This window comes from Aquarana catesbeiana, linkage group LG05 (assembly GCF_042186555.1).
Source record: "Aquarana catesbeiana isolate 2022-GZ linkage group LG05, ASM4218655v1, whole genome shotgun sequence".
Classification (NCBI taxonomy): Eukaryota; Metazoa; Chordata; class Amphibia; order Anura; family Ranidae; genus Aquarana; species Aquarana catesbeiana.
Genome location: NC_133328.1, coordinates 72638192 through 72659050, shown reverse-complemented (window position 1 = coordinate 72659050; position 20859 = coordinate 72638192). Strand labels below are relative to the sequence as shown.

Genomic DNA, 20859 nt, shown 5'->3' with positions numbered 1-20859 from the left:
CAATTCTACATATCAGTGCCTCCTCATCAGTGCCTTATCAGTGAAGGAGAAAACAAAATTTTGACAAAAACTAAGAAAAACTTTTTTTTTTTTTTTCAAAAATGTTGGTCTTTTTTAGTTTATCAAAAAATAAGGTGATCAAATATCACCAAAAGAAAGCTCTATTTGTGGGAAGAAAATGATAAAAATTTTGTTTGGGTACAGCGTTACATGGCCGCGCAATTGTCATTCAAAGTGTGACAGCGCTGAAAGCTGAAAATTGTCCTGGGCAGGAAGGGGCAAAAGTGCCTGGTATTGAAGTGGTAAATGTTATGGGTGATTGGTGTGTGTATATGTGTATATATATATATATATATATATATATATATATATATATTATATATAAATATGTAATAAACCTATTATGTTATTTTAGAATAGGCGTATTTGCACATTGATAGTGAAGGCTCTGCTTTCTGCCTTCTAGAACTACATAGTGATGGGCTATACTGCCCCTCTGTCTATGGGTCAGATAAATAAAAAAAAAAAAAAAAAGATGTGAATTGGTTTTGAGTAGTATTTAGAATTGTTGGGCTCTTGCTGACCATATAGGAAACAAGCACTTATTAGAAACGGTTCCCGTGAGCAAGTTCCCATCGTTCACTTTTTCTTATGTGGAAGAATAAAAGAGCAAAGTATTGCACATCATTGCTTAGCAAGGATCATAGAGGGGATCTTGGCGATCTGACAACTCACTTAAGGATTCCCATCTGTTGTTTTCATAGACATCTGTTATTCTTTGGCCACCCTAAAACTGCTCATACAGTAGATACAAATCTGCAGTTGCTTAATGTTGACATTTCCTTGATAAGGTAATCTCCTGTCCAAGGGCCTGTTCACACCAGAATGCAGTTTGGGAAACCTGCGTTCTGTGCACATTCCCCACACCACGTTCAAAACGTACAGTAGTACCATGCAATCTAGTTGCTATGATTTTTTTTTTTTTTTGTGCAATGCAGCATGATTTCAGTCCAAATGAAATGGACTCAATTGGCACTGCTCCTGGACTACGTGTGAATCACATAGGAACGCACAAGACATTCCTATGAGATTCATGGTGTGAACAGGCCTTGTCATGCACACAGCTACTAGATGATCAGGTTATTAAACTTTCCCCAAACATTATTATTATTTTTCCTGAGTACCACTGTTCTCATTTCTAGTCCACTTTTGATTGACCTGAGCAAAAATGCCAAAGCATGCTGAACATCCGTGTTTGAGCGCCTCCATAGCACAGTTGTAGTGGGGAGGTTAGACTGTGCTTGCATAGCCAATTGCCTTCTATGTACATGGACACTATCACTTTCCCCAATATACAGATGACCACTAGAGTGAGCCTTCACCTATCTGTATATAACATACAACAGTCCTAATAAGGAACAACATGTTAAAATGTAAATCCTTCTTCAAATTTTTTTGGCAAGTTTTTTTTATGATACTAACTTAAAATGTGTACCAAAAATACAGTAGCATCTCCCTTTTAAACCGTCTATGAATGGTGTACATACTGCGTCTGTAATGGCGAAGCCTGCCTCTCGTCTCTATAACAATTGATTCAGGTGACTTTAATGTGTGAAGTCAAAGGTCAGCACAACTGCCATTATGTTTCAGTCTCAACATGTCAAGCGACAGGTTGTGGAAACATTGAACAACGGTTAAGAAATTGATTTGTTTGGTTGCCTCGTTCTGGATGTAAGCTCAGTGCTGCTGAGTTAAATGAGTTTGCTTTGTGTCAGCTGGGATGTGTGAGGTTCTTGGGGTCTTGCACCTTTTTTTCCTTTGTTATAAAAACCTTCTTCCAATGCTGATATAAAACCTTAAGATGACTAACGTAACCTTTTCAGTCATTCCAGCCAGGGGGGTGCACAGAAGAATATTTCGTATTCCACAGACATTGTGAAAAGTGGACACCGGTTCCCCTTGAATGTTGTTAAATACATTAAATAGAGGTAGAGATAATGTAGAGAGCCAGTTTGAAACTACAGTGTTACTTTCCCCAGCGGAAATGGGAAGTGTGCAGATCAATACTAGCTGCATTTTTGCACTGTGCTGTTGACTGACATTGAGCGAGAGTGATGCTTAATGAGACTCCGTCTATGCTATAACAGAACATGACATTGCAATGAAGAATGTCAGTCTGGTAACTCGGCGCATCTGCCCATTCATTTATTGGGAAAACATAGGGGCTGATTTACTAAAACCAGAGAGTGCAACATCTGGTGCAGCTGTGCATAGCAGCCAATCGGCTTCTAACTTCAGCTTGCTCAATTAAGCTTTGACAATAAAACCTGGAAGCTGATTGGTTTCTATGCAGAGCTGCATAGAAACGCTGCATTTGCGCACTCCAGTTTTAGTAAATCAACCCCACAGTGTGGTTGTTTTACTAAAGGCAAATAGGCTAAATAGTCTCTTCACTTTGCAAAGGAACTTACCCCAGGGCTCAGTGAATGAGGTAAAGCTCTGCTAACCTCCATCATTTAACCACTTCAATACAGGGCACCCTTCCTGCCCAGACCAATTTTTAACTTTCAGCGCTTTCACACTTTGAATGCCAATTATTCAGTTAAGCAACACTCTACCCAAACAAAGTTTTTATCTTTTTTTTTCATACAAATAGATCTTTCTTTTGGTGGTATTTAATCACCACTGGGTTTTTTATTTTTTGCGACATAAGTGGAAAAAAGCGAAGATTTTGGGAAAAAAAAAACACTTTTTTTTTTAGTTTCTATGATAAAATTTTGCAAATAAGTAATTTTTTTTTTCATAAATTTGGGCCAACATTTATACTGCTACAGCTCTTTGGTAAAAATAACCCTAATTAGTGAATATTATTTAGTCTCTGTGAAAGTTATAGAGTCTACAAGCTATGGTGCAAATCATTGAAAATCGATCACACCTGATGCACTGACTCATTTATTGAGGCCCTGAAATGTCAAGAAAGTACAAATACCCCCCCAAATGACCCCTTTTTGAAAAAGACAGTCAGAGGTATATAAGAGGCATGGTGAGTTTTTTGAAGTTGTGATTTTTTTTTTTCCCCATAATTCTTGGTAAAATGAAGATTGTTTTTTTATTTTTTTTATTTCTCACGCACAGCATATGCATACTTCCAATTACATCCCAAAATACATTTTGCTACTCCTCCCGAGTATGGCGATACCACATGTGTGTGACTTTTACACAGCCTGGCCACACAGAGAGGTCTAACATGCAGGGAGCAACATCAGGGGTTCTAGGAGCATAAATTACACCTCTAATTTCCTAGCAACCAAACACCCCAACGTATATTCTATGAGGCATTGGCTGCAGATAGGTACTCTGGTACTCTGGCCGGGGGACAGGTACTCGGTTACTCTGATGGGCTGGTGACAGGTACTCGGGTACTCTGATGGCCTGGTGACAGGTACTCAGGTACTCTGATGGCCTGGTGACAGGTACTCGGGTACTCTGGGCTATAGATAGGTACTTAGGTACCCTGATGGGCTGGTGACTGGTACTCAGATGGGCTGTGACAGGTACTCAGATGGGCTGTGACAGGTGCTCAGGTACTCGTGTACTCAGATGAACTGTGACAGGTACTCAGATGGACTGTGACAGGTACTCGGGTACTCAGATGGACTGTGACAGGTACTCGGGTACTCAGATGGACTGTGACAGGTACTCGGGTACTCAGATGGACTGTGACAGGTACTCGGGTACTCAGTTGGCCTGTGACAGGTGCTCAGGTACTCAGATGAACTGTGACAGGTACTCGGGTACTCAGATGGGCTGTGACAGGTACTCGGGTACTCAGATGGGCTGTGACAGGTACACGGGTGGGCTGTTTCAGGTACTCGGGTACTCAGATGGGCTGTGACAGGTACTCAGATGAACTGCGAAAGGTACTTTGATGGCTGGTGACAGGTCCTCTTTATTGGGGAGATCAGTGTGGTTGGTGTACACTGTAAGTGGTAACGAGATGTTACTGCAATCTCCTTCTCACACACGATCGGTGTGTGAGGTGGAGAACCCGGTAACATCTCGTTACCACGGTTTGTTGACATTCTGTGACTGGCTGTGATTGGACACAGCTGGTCACGTGGTACTGCGATCTGGGTTGGGCTGTGTTAGGGTGACAAGCCTCGTCTCCAATCGCTGCTGTGCGCGCACCCTAGGGGCATGCACGAGCACCGTGCACATGGACAGTACATGTGACCAGCTGTGATTGGACACAGCCAGTCACGTGATAAACAGCCATTTTTTATTGGCTCTTTACACTAATCTGGGATGGGCTATGTCCGAGGGACACACCTCATCCCTGATCACCACGCTGGGGCCCGCAGGAGCGGCGAGAAGCTGAGGATGTCATATGACGCCCGCCCAGGATGGGAGATCCCATCTGCGGACATCATATGACTATAGCCCAGTATTGAAGCAGTTAATTATATGTGCAAGCAAACCATTTTTTTTCCTTGTACGTAATTGAGCTAGTCTTTGCAAAGTAAAACTTCACCATATCCACTAAGCCATGTGTAAAATTATCTTTGTAAACCGCTACTTACCTTGCAAAGTAAACAGCCAGTCGGAACCCATTTGCCTTCTACTTGCCATGTTAAAGTTGTTTTGTCATTATCCAGATAGTTTTAATAAACATTAGAAACATATCTCACTTATCCGTGTGGCTTCAAATGATGGAAAGCAAGGCATGCTGGTTCACACTACCAAAGTATTGGAACACTTGCGGAGGTTCCCCTACCATATTGGTTGCCCCTTTACCAAATTCCAGACTAGACATCTATAACTTCCACTGCTTATTCCAGTACAGCTCGAGATGTTTAAAGTTTGATATTTTAATATGCATCCTGTACACCAAGGCCCAATTGGGTTTCCGAGTAAAACTTTCATTAGAGAGGGAGACTAATGGAGAAGGGAGAAGAGGGAGACTAATAGAGACTGGCTTCAGTAACTTCAGAATCGTTGATCTAGAACAAGTTTAAGAAGGTCAGACAAAAGAATGAAGTCATTATCAGCCCACAGCCTATGTGGACTCTGAGGCTTCTCAGTCGCTGTGGATCATGTGCTCCCCACCTAGGCTTACGAAATAGCCTAGAATGGCTGTATTGTACATCTACTACTTATGTTAACATAACAGAACGTTTAATCTGCAGTAAATCATCAGATGCCAGGCCAAATTACAGTCTTGGCAATATCGACCTTGCTTGTCCTCCATTACAATATTTTTTTCATTTCCGTGCAATCAAGCCATCATACAGAGTTAATTGCCATTAACAACTTAATTGTGCTTTTTTTTTCATTTGAATTCTACCTTTCGCATCCACAGAAATTAGAAGGGCCTTGAGCAGTTAACAGAATGAATACTCTGGTTGGAAAACAAATGAAAAAGATTGAGACTGAAATCTAACCTATTTCAGCAGAGTATGGTGTGCTGCACTTGTGGACAGATGCTGTGTGTGTGTGTGTATGTATATATATATATATATATATATATATATATATATATATATATATATATATAATATTTACAGGTATGCATTCATCCACGCACGCACATACTAGGGCTAATTTAGGAAAGGAGCCAAATAACTTACCAGCATGTCTAAGGAGTGTGGGAGGAAACCAGAGTACTGGAAGGAATGGGTGTACCATTTTATCACAAAGGTTTTGAAACAACGGGGGGAATCCCTAACAAACACAAGCCCTGCTCCTGATCTTACTCTTCTTTTGAGGCTGTTATAAGCTCTCTATCGTTTCCTCTCTCCTGTCACAATAGCAATAGCAGCTGTTGAGCTCTGTAGAACTGTAAAAATAAAAATTTATTTTCACATCTCTATTTTCTAGTTGGCTGGAATGTTTTATATTTAATTTTTTTGGCAGACCTCAGACAATGACAAAAAAAAAAAAAATATATATATATATATATATATATATATATATATATATATATATATATATATATATATATAATGATTTTCAGTCTGAGTTTTCACAGCTGCTATTTGGGGGATTGCCAAGAGAGCTGTGACATGAAAGAGAGAGCACTACAGACCTTACAGCAATCTCTATATACAGTACCTGTTAGATGGGTAAGCAAGAAGAATGGCATGTTTACTTTAAACTTGAACTCCACCCATAAATTATAATTTTAGAAAAGTTGAATCACATTCCAGGTTCTTACCTCTGTCTCCAACCACCTACCAACCCATGTTCTCATGTTGCAGCCAGGGTTCAATTCTGAAATAAAGTACTGTGTATTTTTGGTCTGCATTCAATGTATATTTATGTGTACCCCATAGTGCTTTTGTCACATCTTCTATGAAAATACTAGACCAAACATAGCAGGCTTTCTTGACACAATAGATCAGGGGTAGGCAACCTTCGAGATATGGAGATCTACTTGGCACAACCCTAGTGAAGTCAAAGATGACCGCCCCCCTTCACTTCACATCATCCCCCCTTTCTCCTATAGCCGTAAACTCTGGCCCCCCTTTCCTCCCATAGCAGTGTTTTACCTTTTTCCACAGCGGAGACCCGGGAAGCAGCACAGTTCTCGACAGAGGGCAGGAGTTTGCAGAGTCAATTTTCATATTAGCAAGCTGATGATTGGTTGCTTAGGACCACCCTGTGTCCTAACAACCAATCACCAGTGGTTTAACTTAAAAAGTTAATTTGGCCGGCTCCTTCCCCCGCCCTCAATCATGAGCTGTGCTTCCTCCCAGTCTCCGCTATTCACTGATCACAGCGGCGGAGGAGGCTGGACGGGGAGGGAGAGCGAGGGACCGGGACATGGAAAGCGTGGAGGAGGCGGGAGGGAGAGAGAGACAGGGATGGCACAGTGGAGTCGGCTGGGAGAAAAGGCAAAGACTGGCACTTAGAAGGAGGAGGTTGGCGGAGCAGGAATCTTTTCGTGGTCCACCTGTTACCTGCAGACGGTCAACAGGTGGGCCGCGATTGACGGGTTGCCAACCCCGCCAAAGAACAATCAAACCCAGCCCTAAACCAAGCAAAACCTGGGATTAAAAGGTTGGTGTTCTTAGTGTTGTAGGCATGCACTTTTGACATTCAAATAGAATAAGTGATTGGTGTTCAGGCGTTGTCTTTCATATTCTGTTCTAGTATTTATTTCTTATCGTTATAAAACCAGATGCAGGGAGATGACAATATGCATACAGAGGCTGGCTAATAAATTAGGCTTTTCCATTTCTACCATTCATAACCAATTTAACACTATGGGACTTTTTATGTCTTAATCAGTTTTTGTTTTTCTTCATTAATCAACTAATGGATGTTTCTTCTATAGCTTGCTGTCCTAATGAAATCCGTAGGTAATTTGGCAGGCTACAATGATCTCATCAGTAACGCAGCAAGTTTAGCCCATTTAACAGATTAAATTGTGATTTTATTTGGTTTTGTTGTGCTTGAAATTTAGCACATTTGGATAAAGAGAGACTTTAACCAGTTTAGGTCTAGAAACAAGTACCTAGACACCAGCTCAAGTTCATATTCTTTCCAGTGGGTGGGGGGGGGGGGGCTTTTGTTCTTGCATTATTTAATTTGTCTTAATTAATAGACTAATAAAGGAACTGCAATTGTATTCTAATAAAAAAAAAGGAAGTCAAGTTGTTAGGATACGTATGTAACTAAGTGAAAATATTTAAGGCAGTTTGGCAAAACTTTTGAGCAAAATACATTAATGCGAAACCTCAGATACAAAGTGTACTACTGGGCCAAATACCAGTCCTGGGTCAGCCTGGCTGAATTACTCCAAGATCACTGCAAATGAAGGAGCTCTTCTGGGACTAGATCCCACAATTCTGAGAATGGTCCGTTGGTATTGAAATCAAAAGTCAGTCCGCTCAATTTGGGATCCAGCATATTGTTTTTAAGAGTGTAAAACAAAGGTGCCAAGTTACAGAATGCATCTCTTTTTTAATACAGTTATTAGATTTGGGGCTGAGAACATTAGTATTCGCACAAATATGATAACTTTTTCAACAAAATGCTAAATAATATTTAAGTTAGAATTGGAGAGTAGAGGTTGGAGAATAGAGGTGAGGTGGAGAGAGAAAGATGAAGAAATAGATCAAATAGGGGAATGACTTGGAAAGGATTGCAGATTCCAGTTTTCTTTAATTTAGGTATGAAATCTGTTTTGCTATTGTTTTCATTACTTATGGTCCAAGTAACCCACATTTTAACTTCAGCTACCCTTTAGGCTTCTAGTCTTCCAAACCGTTAAAAAAAAAAAAAAAATATATATATATATTTTGTAGACATACAAAAATCTGTCTTTGGATTAAGTAGCTATTTAGTAATTCCCCCAGGCTTTGCATATCGATTGGTAAAGTAATATATATAACTTATAACTAAGTTACCGATAGCCTTCCCCCATCGTATATGTTTAAACTTACATGTGGTTAAGGACAGCCTCGGAAACAGGTGGAAGGATTGATAGGGCGATGTGAACTATATGACTGAGTGTATCATTTTTCCATGTTATTAGTGTTCATGAGATAGATAATTTATATATCTTCTTCTTTTTTTTTTTTTTTTTTTTTTTTTAAGTTTAACTTAAACCAAACGTCTTTAATTAACCTGCTGACTGTTTGCAGCAGAAGCATTTCCGTGATTATGGTGTTCTCTCACACCAGCCATAAATCAAAATAGATTTTTATAGGTTTAGAACATCTAATGCTGTGGAGGGGCAGAGTTTGGTTTTAAGGATGTAGATAATAACCAATGTATTTCTGGTATGTGCAATAAAAGTAGAATGGTAAAAAGGTAGCAATGCTCCAAAATAGGGGAATGGCTTGAAACATGGAGTCATTCTTGACAGGAAGCAGTTACAAGAGTGGGCAGAGGCTCTTGTGGTTGGAAAAAATTCTTTTAAGCAGGGACAGTACCTCTGTGTAGAAGAGTGAAAAGTCAGAAATGCCACGTTTGTGCCGCTGCCAGCGCCAAATGTGTGTAGTTGGAAGGTCCTGGCACTGTTACGCAAGAACAGACAGCTAATTGAATCTTTCTTTCTTAGTCTACCTTGCCATTTCCTTACACTGTTTACAGACAACTTGTTTTTGCACTTCTACATTGTATGGCAACAAAACGGTATAAACTGAAAGTCTCCTTTAAGGGGCCCAGAGGACATTTTCTTCAATTGATTCAGTCAGTAGGAAAATCCGACAAAAAGGGTGACAGTTGTAATTTTCTTTGGACGCAGTTGGATCCTGGCTTTTTAGATTTATTCAGCCCTGAGTTTTTTTTATGGATTCTAGTCATTGTGAGGTGAACTATGTGAAGCCTGTTTTCACTTGGTGCTTTACTAACAATTTAAACAGTTTGAACATATATCCTGCCCTATAATAATCTCTGCTATTATTTCTGAAATAGGAAAGCTGTTAAAACTCAAGTGTAGCCAAGTAGGACATCTATAAACCGGTTGTGCTGATTGCATTGTGGCAGTGAATATCCCTGCAGAAAACAGCGAGGACACAGAAGCAGAAATTGTGATCAAGTTACTGTGCACTGTTAGCAGCAGAGAATGGCCTCCACAAAGGCACTTGTTGTCGCCTTTTCTTTCTGCAGACCAGTGTTAGAATTGCGCTTGTTCTTGACAGGTTTGGCAAACATCGAAAAGATGACAAGATTGATCACAGGGGATCGTGGAAAATGAAAGAAGCCCACCCTTCAGAAGATGACAGGATGCGAATGAGGCAAGAACAGGAGAGGTAGACTTCAACTGAGCCTTAATTAGCATCTTTTCCTAACCTTGCAGCATGCGTGTCTTATACCACATTAAAAGCTACTGACATAACCTTTCTATAAAACCACAGTACAATAGTTTAAAATATCACCTTGTTTGTCTTGAAGGCTTGTTTTCTATTATGTTTATTTATATATTTATCTATATCTGGTTTTATCAAATCCAATACATAGAATCCCCCCACCATTTTTTTATTATTTCTTGTTTAAGTTTGGGGGGGGGGGGGGTTGCATGTGTCAAACTTACTTCCCTTTATTGTATACTGCAGTACTTCTTGTGCACAGTAAATGAACGCGGACGGCTCATTTGCTTCATTTTTTGCATGCTGCGCATGTGTTTATAATGTGGGTTTTATTTCACTGTAGAGTATCCATTTTTTAAAGCCGTTTTCTTTTACCAAGTGATCTGGTATGATTATGTTGGATTATATGTTGTGGTCTGTCTTTTGCATATTCAGTAGGCTAGTACATTTTAAATCAAGCTACTCATGAGTATACCGAGTTTCTGTTATCTAAGTAGCACTTTTTGTTCTTGACCCATTTCAACAAAATATGCGGCACACAGCAGTATTACCGTTGTCTGATGGATCTCTCATACAAAGTTAAAGCAAGATATAATTCAAATCAGCGTTCTCCTCTTGGAGAAGAAATCCATGGGATGTATTTACTTATTTATTTAGGGGGGCCTGGAATTGCAAGTTTCGTTTTTGGTTTATAGGAAAAGTGACACACCAACATTTACAAGCAGGAATAATTCCACGTTCAATTAATTTTATTGTATTTCTATTATGTTGTTTAGTGTCCACCAGTGGAGAAAGAAATTGCCCTAGCATGGACTTTTATAGGCAGGTTAGGGGAGTGTGAAAAAGTTATACAAGGTATAAAATATAAGTTTATTCGTTACATAATATAAAAGTATTTCCCCAGAGGGGACAATAAAATACATAAGGGCATAGCATGATGATAAAATAACAAAACAAACACCCGAATTGTAAAATGGGCTGCACCGAGTCGGCCAGGATGGAATAATGGCCCAACAGTCTTCAAGGTATTCACAGCTGAACCCGAACCTAACGAGTTTCGCAAAATGTTTTGTATATTCCTTCTTCAGGGGAGAAGAAAAGGGTGTACAAAATCTATAGATACAATAAAGAAACAGTCAATACAATATTCAATAAGTAAGGTTAACATATGGACCATAATATGGCAGGATCAAAATGCACACAAGTAATCATCATGTACAAGACATCAGGTGCATATTAATGGTATCTTCCAGCGGGACATCAGACTCAACTCAGCAGGACTCATGCAGGCTTAGCCGAACACAAAACCCAACTCCGTGCAACATACGGGGACAGTAAGCAGTCAGACACTATAAATTACCCTAACCGAGAGAGGAGCAAAAGGGGTCTGTAAATACAATTAAATGTAAGGAAAAAAAAAAAGAAAAACCAGTGGTGGCCCGTCCATTAGGTGGCGCCTGAGCACCGCCCCCTCTATCCACGGCCGCCACTCCCTATTCATGCGTCTGGCCCCTTTCAGGACGCCGGGTGCATGAATTACAGAGGCGGGGTGTTTTTTTTTAAGCACCTGATTGGAGCCACCGATGAAGCCCGGGAGAAGCACTGCCCACCATAGATGGGGTAAATGTACCAGATCCAACCGGCCGCCGCTGTTGTCGACGTATTCTGTAATGCATAGCCCAGCTGACTTCATAGTGTATCTCATTACTTCCCTGCCCCGAGGGAGCTCGTATTCTAGTGCCAGATCCATAAGAAAGGAAAAGCCACACAATCTTCACTGCAACAGTGTGTGTTGTGGCATTCTCCAATGTCAGGAGGATGCAATGGCGCTATTTGTTCATAATTACCAAGTCATATTAAAACCAATCTGCAGGCATATAACACCAGTTAATGTAGTTATGTATTAAAAAAATAAAAGTATCTTAAATGCAGTTAGTTAGCTTCTGGATGTGTGGTGATCAGCCTTCTGTAATCACAGTACAGCAAAGTTTGCAAGTGGGGCAGGTAATATGCTTATAGAAGTAGAGAGAGCAGAGTGATGCCCTCATGAGTGTGCTGCTTTATTTCATTGTCCAATTGTTATGCTGAGTGTATGCTTAAGTTGCACTCTCCCTCCAGATCATAGGATAGGCTGCACAGAACAACAAATTATTTGGCTGTTGAAATAGCTCCCATATACAGTGTGTTTCAGCTGTACACTTTTAGCAGCTTCGCCGGAGATCCATTCTGCGGTTTGCTTTCCCTTTTGCGAGTTTTGCTGTACAGGTGATTGCAAGAGGTCTATCTGTACCAGGATTAGACTCCAGTGGCTGTACTGCATGTGCCGAGGAGCTGTTTTTTCTAATGGCCCCGCCCCATTCATACAGACACATACATGTCTGTGTGGGTGAAAACAGTTTTAAAACGCTGGACCTGGATGTATTGAAATTCACACAGTTCAGCAGGAAACGGATGTATTTTGATCCATCTATGGGCAGGCTGGTTGTACTGAAATCGATCCATCGATCGACTTCAGATCAACCAGCCTGTCAGGGTTTTTCTTTGTGTTATCACTGTCGGCGGCTATAGCTGCTGGCAGTGATCATTGTATTCTGATAGCTGGGAAGCCTCCCACTGTCAGAATTCAATAGCACAGTGGGAGGGATCCCCCCATCAATATTGACTGTGTTGATGGAGGAATCAAGCCATTTTCTTTTTTTTTTTAACTTGTGTTTGAAAGAAAGAAAATTGTAAGGCTTGCTTAAAGCGGAGCTCCAGTCTCAAGTGAAAATTAAAAGCCAGCCACTACAAAAAAAACTGTAGCTGCTGAGTTTTAGTAAACAGTCACTCACCTGTCCCACAATCCAGTGGTGTGCTCACCCCAGCCATTTTCTCCCTGTGTCATCCCTTGCCGGCGCCAACATCTTTACTATGGGCATCCGGCTGTGAGAGCTTGCAGCTTCACAGCCGGGTGCCCACTGCATATGCACTCTGTGACTGGTCCTGCAGTCTTCTGGGACCTGTCATGTTTCCCAGAAGACTTCGAGAGGTTGGGGGGAAAGGACAACTTCCGCTTCCAAACACCTAGGTGATCGGAGCGGAAACCTGTCAAAATCCAGTACCCCTCCTCCCCAAAGGCTCCATTTCACAAACAGAAGTGGGGGAGGATGCCTTAAAGTGGAATTTCCCCTTTTGGGTCGTGCTCCGTTTTAAGGTAACTGTATTTGTTTTTTTTTTTTTTTAAATAAGGGGATTTAGAGCCCTAAATGTAGCTTATTACCATATTCTCTGCCTGAGTTTGACTAGTATGAGACGAAACGCAGATCCTTTTTTTTCCTTCTACATATATATTAGATGTGTAGGGACCCTATACACAGAGTTATTTTCTCATTTGTTCACTGTCAGACACAGCGCTTCCTTATTCAGAACCATAGGGTTATATCGCCCCCTACAGGAGTAGGACACTAGGCAGAAAAAAGACTTGGGCAGTCCTAGGTGATATACATCCTCCTCTCTGCTATAGGCCTTCAGTTTTTTTCTGCCTAGTCAGGAGTAAGGACCTAGTTCCCTGCTGGGATCTCTAGTCCTTACAAAATTTATCTTTTTGTTGTTTTTTTCCAGGATTTTTTCCGATGAGATCTGCAATCATCTGCCGGTCTGGGTGATGGGCTGGGCATTTGATCCAGTGGTCTCCCCAGTCTAGCCAGCGAGCGCTTGCAGACTGCAGCTACGTGTTAGGTCGCTGCGACATAGCCTCACTGGATGGGGCTGGCCCTGTTTAAACGTCTCGCGAGGTCACATATGACCGGGTCTTGGCTCGAGTCGCAGCGTCTTTCATAGCCGACAGCCCCCCAATTCAGTGGTGAGAAGGTTCTGTCTGTAGCGGTGCCCCTCTCCTCTTGGTGGGTTTGCGGTGGACACAGGCTTCTCCCCGGGTCAGTCGGTCCTGCGGGTTTCCCTCCGCCCTTTCACCCTCTCTTCCTGTGGTGGATGGTCCCTGGAGGTCCCCTGGTAGCCCTCCTTTCTCCCTCCCTCCTCTATATGAGGTAGTGTGGTGCCTTGATGGATCCTGGGGGGGTGGGGTTGAGTACTGGTGGGCAGGGGGTGCACGCCGCCAGGTGCAGTGCTTACTGGGGGGGGGTCCGGTGCCCGGATCCTCTTTCTCTCTTTCAGGGTCTTTCCTTGGGTCTGTGTCAGCCTCGTGTAGCGGGGCCAGTGGGCATTTTGCCGTAGCCTGGCATTTTTTCCCCCTAGTGCCTGCTGACTTCTTATGGCTGGCGGCCATGTTTGTGTATCTCGGCGGCCATGATTTGGTAGTTTTTGTGCTCAGGCAGCGGCGGCCATTACTGTGTAGCCCAGACAGCATTTTTAGCAGGCGGAAGCTCTTCCTTTTAACTCGGTGCTGACTCTTGTGTTATCCTCTTCCTCGGATGCCACGTGTGTGCAGGTCTACACCTGAGGCAGCAAGTTCTACGCTAGTGGGGTGTTGAGTCTGGTGGGGTCCCTTCCTCTCTCTGCTACAGGCTGTGGCATATCCTAGTGTTCCGGTACCACTACCAGCATGGGGGGTGTCCCTTTGCAGTGTCGCTCTTGGTGTGGTGGGTCTCTTCTTCCCCTATGGAGTCTCAGGTGCATGTTTCCCCACCTAACCCCCTTTAAGAGGCTGCAGGTCCCTCTGGGTCCCAGCCATCCATTGATGCACTGATGGCGGCCCTGGAGTCCTTTGTGTCCCACGTGGAGGTGGCTCCTGGGCGGCGGACTAGCAAGAAGCGTCCCCTGCCTTCCCCTGCTTCATCTGTCTCATCAGATTCTGAATCTGATTCGGCTGCTGTGGACGGGGTCCACCCTGCCAGTTCTGTGGCCGCACTCCTAGATTTTTCAGACAGTGAGAATGATTCCTCTGCCCCGGTGGCTGCACACAAGAAGGCTCTGGTGGAAGCACTGATTGCATCTATGCGGGAAGTTTTGGACTGTGGAAGAGGCCTCTAAAAAAAGCCCTAGCTGATCTGCCTTTTCAAGGCTATCGTTTGTTTGGGGCCACTCTGGATGATATGATTAAGAGTGTCACAAGGGGAAGAGAACTTTTCTTCCACAGTCAAAAAGGGAAAGGAGCCATGTCACAAGCGTAGGTCCTTCCTTCTCTGCACACAAAGTTTTTTCATCCCTCAGGGTCCACTGATAAAAGCTCAGTATTTCACGCTCCCCCTGGAGGTTCCAAGCGACCCTGGTCTGGTCCAGACCCCCAGATAAGGCTCCTTCGGCAGGAAGGGGTGCCCTCACCCGCAGTCCGGGTGGGGGGACATCTTCGCTGGTTTCCGGGCCCGTGGACCTCTCTGATAAACAACATGTGGGTCCACAAATTGATTCTGTCTGGTTACAAGATCAAATTCCAGTCTTGTCCCCAAGCAGATTTTTTCCGTCTAATCTGCTTACGTCTACGGACCACCTTGTTAGCCCTCTGGGGCGCGGTGCAAGGCCTGTTGCTTCAAGGGGTGATTGTCTCGCGTCCAGTGTCGGAACGTTGCAGGGATTTTTATTTAAACCTGTTTATGATCCCCAAAAAAGAGGGTACGGTACATCCGATTCTGCACCTCAAGGCCCTGATCCGCTTTGTGCAGGTGCGGAAGTTCAGAATGGAGCCAATTTGCTCCGTGGTGGCATCTCTTTATCAGGGGGACTTTCTTGCCTCCATCGACATTAAGGATGCCTACCTGCACATTCTGATATGTGCACAACACCAGCGGTTCCTCTGCTTTGCTGTTGGAGAGGAGCATTATTAGTTTGAGGTGTTACCCTTTGGTTTCGCCTCTGCTCCTTGGGTCTTCACCAAGGTGTTGGCCCCGGTTCTGGCGCTGCTGTGCCAGCAGAGAATTGCTGTTCTGGGCTACCTGGACGACCTGCTGCGAGCAGATAGGGTGGGGTGGAGATTGCTATTCAGACTCTGGCAGATTTTGGGTGGCTGATAAATTACCAAAAGTCTGCGCTGATTTCAATTCAGAAATGGGTTTATCTGGGTCTGACTCTGGATTCCGCTCTGGCCAGTGTATTCCTTCCGCAGGACAAACTCCAGAAGTTACAGGCGGCAACCTGCTTACTGCTGTCCAGCAGGTGAGTCTCCCTGCAGACTTGCATGTGGGTGCTAGGCCTGATGGTGTCTACATTTGAGGCGGTCCCGTTTGCTCAGTTACATACGAGACCCCTGCAAAAGGAGATCTTGTTAAATTGGGACAAATGTCCAGGGTCTCTGGGCAGTCAGATTCAGCTAAGCCAAGGAGCCAAAGGGTCCCTGATCTGGTGGATTGGTTCCCCAGCTCTTCGGCAGGGGAAATCCTTTCTCCTTCTGTACTGAATGGTGGTCACCACCGATGCCAGTCTGTCCGGGTGGGGAGGAATCCTGGGCCTGAGCTTGGCTCAGGGTCGCTGGACGCTGGAGGAATCCTGGCTACCTATCAACATCTTGGAATTCCGGGTGATCAGACTCTGTCTGGATCATTGGCCGGATCTACTTCAGTTGCTCCCGATACAGGTCCAGTTGGACAATGCCACGGCGGTGGCCTATGTCAATCACTAGAGAGGAACAAGGAGTGTGTTAGCGGGCCTGGAAGTAGCAGGCATTTTCCGGCGGGCAGAGCGTTTCATCCCGGCCATCTCCGCCGTCCACATTCTGGGGGTGGCAACTGGCAGGCGGATTACCTCAATCGACAAGTGTTGGACCAAGGGGAGTGATCCCTTCATAAGGAAGTATTTCAACAGATATGTCTGCATTGGGGCTCTCCAGAGGTAGATCTGATGGCATCCCGGGTCAACAGGAAGGTGCAGAGGTTTGTGTTCAGATCCCGGGACCCTCTGGTGGACGCCTCAGACGCTCTGGTGGCTCCGTGGGGCCAGTATTGATTGATCTATGCCTTTCATCCTCTCAAGCTTCTGCCTCGGCTTTTACGCAGGATCGAGGCCGAAGGAATTACCGGTCATTCTAGTGGCCCTGGACTGGCCTCGTCGGTCCTGGTACACCAACCTGGTGCGTCTGGTCGCAGACGCCCCCTGGCGGCTGCCTCTCAGGGAGGATCTGCTTTCCCAAAGGCTGATCTTCCACCCTGCTTTATCGTCGTGATTCCGGCACTACTCAAATCTAGGAAGTCTACTTCCGGGAAGGTATATAATCGGATGTGGAAAGCGTACATTTCATGGTGTGAGTCAGTGGGGTTTCACCCATGTTCCTTTTCGGTGGCTCAGATTTTGACTGTACTTCAGAGGGGCGTTGAAAAGAATTTGGCCTTGGGTACCATCAATGGCCAGGTATCAGCTTTGGTGGTTTTCTTTCAGCGCCCTCTGGCTTTGCATTCCCTGGTGCGTACCTTCATTCAGTGGGTGCGACATGTGGTTCCACCAGTGCGATCTCCCTTGCCACCGTGGGAATCTGGTGCTTTCGGTTGTACAGAAGCCTCCGTTTGAAAATATTCGAGAAATTCCCCTGCTCACTCAGCCACCAAGAAGGCCACCTTTTGTGACAATCGCCTCTGCTCGCAGGGTGTCGGAATTGGCGGCGCTATCCTGTCGCACGCCCTACCTGGTGGTTCATAAGGACAAAGTGGTTTTTCGTCCTTATCCTTCGTTCCTTCCAAAAGTTGTTTCTGATTTCCATTTAAATGAAGACCGAAAAGGCAACGCAATATGTCCCAGGCCGCAACATCTGAGGGAATTTGCCTTACACACCTTGGATGTGGTTCGGGCGATCAGAGTGTATTTGGAGGCCACTGAGTCCTTTCGGAGGTCAGGCTCCCTGTTCGTGATCGCAGACCGGTCAAAGATGGGGCTGTCTGCTTCCTCGGCGACCGTTTCTAGGTGGATCAGACAGACGATGACTGAGGCCTATTCTGTCAGGGGTCGGGTTCCACCCTTCCCGGTGAAGGCGCACTCTACTCAGGCGTTGAATGCCTCCTGGGCCTTCCGTCATCAGGCGTTAGTGACGCAAGTGTGCAAGGCGGCCACCTGGTCGTCGGTGCACACTTTAACAAAATTTTACAAAGTGGATGTGCTGGCATCTGCAGATGCCTCTTTTGGCCGCATGGTTCTGCAGGCTGGGATCTAGAGGGTTTTTCCCTCATGAAGGGGTTTTCTTTCTGTTCAGATTGGGCTCCAGTTATTCTCATTGAGCTCCAGATTGTCTGGTTGGCCTGTTTTTTTGTTGGCTGCCGCACCCCTCATGTTTGGCACTGCTTTGGGATATCCCTATGGTTCTGAATAAGGAAACGCTGTGTCTGTCAATGAATGTATGAGAAAATAGGATTTTTGACTTGCCTTAAAATGCGTTTCTCTGAGTACATGACAGACACAGCACCCACCTCTCTATGGAGTTTTTAATGCTTCTGACACTGCTTGTGACAAATCTGAAGGCCTATAGCAGAGAGGGGGGTGTATATCACCTAGGACTGCCCATGGGCGTAGCCAAGTCTTTTTTCTGCCTAGTGTCCTACTCCTGTAGGGAGCGATAAAACCCTATGGTTCTGAATAAGGAAGCGCTGTGTCTGTCAATGAGCTCTAAGAAACGGATTTTACGGTAAGTCAAAAATCCTATTTTTGCATATTTTACTTTCTTATTTTTATCTGGTTTAATTTATTTAGTAAACTATCAGGGGTATAGCCCTTCTAACACTCTCTTGTATTGTAACTGTACTGTCTTCCTTTATATAATAAATCATTACTTCCCGCTTTCAACCCCACCACTATAGACGAGGTTGCTAAACTACTTGGAAATGTCTACCTTACCACCTGCCCTCTGGATCCTGTTCCCTCATAAATGCTACGTTCACCCTCTGGCTCTATGCTACACTCTCTAACCCACATCTTCAATTTCTACCTCTCTTCTGGCATCTTCCCCAACTATCTAAAACATGCACTTGTCAGACCCATACTTAAAAAGCCCTCACTGGACCCATCCAATCTTAACAACCTACGCCCCATCTCCTTGCTCCCCTTCTTATCCAAACTCTTTGAACGTCTGGTCTAGAACCGACTGAGCGTCCACCTCACTGATAATAGCCTTCTTGATCCCCTTCAGTCTGGATTTTGTCCTCAACACTCCACAGATACTGCTCTCCTAAAACTAACAAACTATCTACTAACGGCCAAAACCGATCGACACTATTATGTACTCCTACTCCTGGACCTCTCTGCTGCCTTTCATACAGATGACCACCCCCTCCTCCTCAAAAAACTCCCATGCCTTCCTCCTCTCCCCTTCCTTTCTCAGTTGGGGTCCCCCAAGGTTCTGTTCTTGGACCTGTCCTATTTTCAATCTACACCTCCTCCCTGGGTCAACTGATAGCCTGCCATGGCTTCCAATACCACCTCTACACTGACGACACCCAAATCTATTTCTCTACCCCTCAGCTCACTCCCTCTGTCTCCTCCCATATCACTAATTTACTATCAGATATATCAGTCTGGATGTCACATCACTTCCTCAAACTCAATCTATCCTAAACCTAACTTATAATTTTTCCTCCCCCATATGCCCCTTCTCCTGATTTCACTGTCAAAATCGATGGCACAACTATAAGCCCATCCCCACATGCCAAGGTTCTAGGTGTAGTCCTGGACTCTGAACTCTTTTAAGCAACACGTCCAATCACTGCCAAATCCTGCCACCTCAACCTCCGCAACATCTCCAAAATACGCCCCTTTCTAACCAATGACACAACAAAGCTCTTAATTCACTCGCTGGTTATCTCTCGCCTCGACTACTGCAACTCCCTTCTCATTAGCTTACCTCTACATAGTCTATCACCTCTTCAATCCATCATGAATGCTGCTGCCAGACTCATCCACCTTACCAATCGCTCTGTGTCTGCTACTACTCTCTGTCAATCCCTCCACTGGCTTCCGCTCGGCCAAAGAATTAAATTCAAAATACTAACAACTACGTACAAAGCCATCCACAATTTTGCCCCCAGCTACATCACCAGCCTAGTCTCTAAATACCAACCTACTTGTTCTCTTCGTTCCTTTCAAGACCTCCTGCTCTCTAGGTCCCTCGTCACCTCCTCCCATGCTCGCCTCCAGGACTTTTCCAAAGCCTCTCCAATCATATGGAATGCCCTACCCCAATCTGTCTGCTTATCCCCTACTTTATTAGCTTTTAGACCCTCCCTTCTAGATTGTAAGCTCTAACGAGCAGGGCCCTCTGATCCCTCCTGTATTGAATTGTATTGTAAGTGTACTGTTTGCCCTCATGTTTTAAAGCTTTGCGCAAACTGTTGGCGCTATATAAATCCTGTATAATAATAATATAAAGCGCTGCTCAAACTGTTGGTGCTATATAAATCCTGTATAGTAATAATAACAAGAATGTAGTATGTTTAAATGTAAATGGCTTTTTCTTTAATTTTGCAAAGAAGCTGGAAACTGAGGAAGCATATGCACACTATGTATCCCAGGTGAGAACAGCAGTCAGGATACCAGTGCTGCAAGTCAGGAGCTGACCCGCTGATGTCTAGCACGGTTTAACGGCCACATACAATAAGCGTTTTTTTGTGTTAACCGAATCCGGCGACGTGCGGCTAAAGTGCATTGAATTCTGGAAGTGTTAATAAAGCCACCTCTGTTTCTATTTAATCAGCCGGGAAAGCCTTGTGCTGCATCCGGAGCATTTAGATGCCAAAGTAAAGTTGTATTTAATTTGATTTTAATTGTAAAGGAAAGAGCTGTTTGGTCCCCTGTATGTAGATACCTTAGTCTAATTCCTTCATCTACTGCGTGAGCAGAAAAAAAACATTTATTGTCCATAGATAACTTGCCTTTTTGCAATAACTAAGTTCGTTTAGGACCGTCCATTTAATACATATTTCCATTCTTTCTTTAATGATGTAATACTTCTGGGAAATCGCTTGGCAATAATGAATTTACAGTGTGCAGAAAGCATCAAACAAAAGTCCTATGGGGGCTGAAGAACAAGCAAATGGTCCATTAAAAATAAAAATCAATTAAGCCTACAATTTTTATACAGAAAATACCCAACCTCATCTTTCTAATAATAATATGCTTACAACCATGTTCTGCTTAA

The 20859-nt window shown here is 44.0% G+C and overlaps 1 protein-coding gene across 5 annotated transcripts in view; it reads left to right on the top strand.

Annotated features, from left to right (window-relative positions):
* The window catches only part of PARD3 (par-3 family cell polarity regulator), an 867373-nt gene that overhangs the window by 611945 nt on the left and 234569 nt on the right, over positions 1-20859 (top strand). For 3 of the 5 annotated variants that reach the window (XM_073629881.1, XM_073629879.1, XM_073629878.1), the window contains one exon: positions 9651-9761. The exons of the other annotated variants lie outside the window; for them this stretch is intronic. In XM_073629881.1, the coding sequence (XP_073485982.1) occupies positions 9651-9761 (111 nt within the window). The remainder of the gene's footprint in view (positions 1-9650; positions 9762-20859) is intronic. 5 annotated transcript variants of the gene reach the window in all.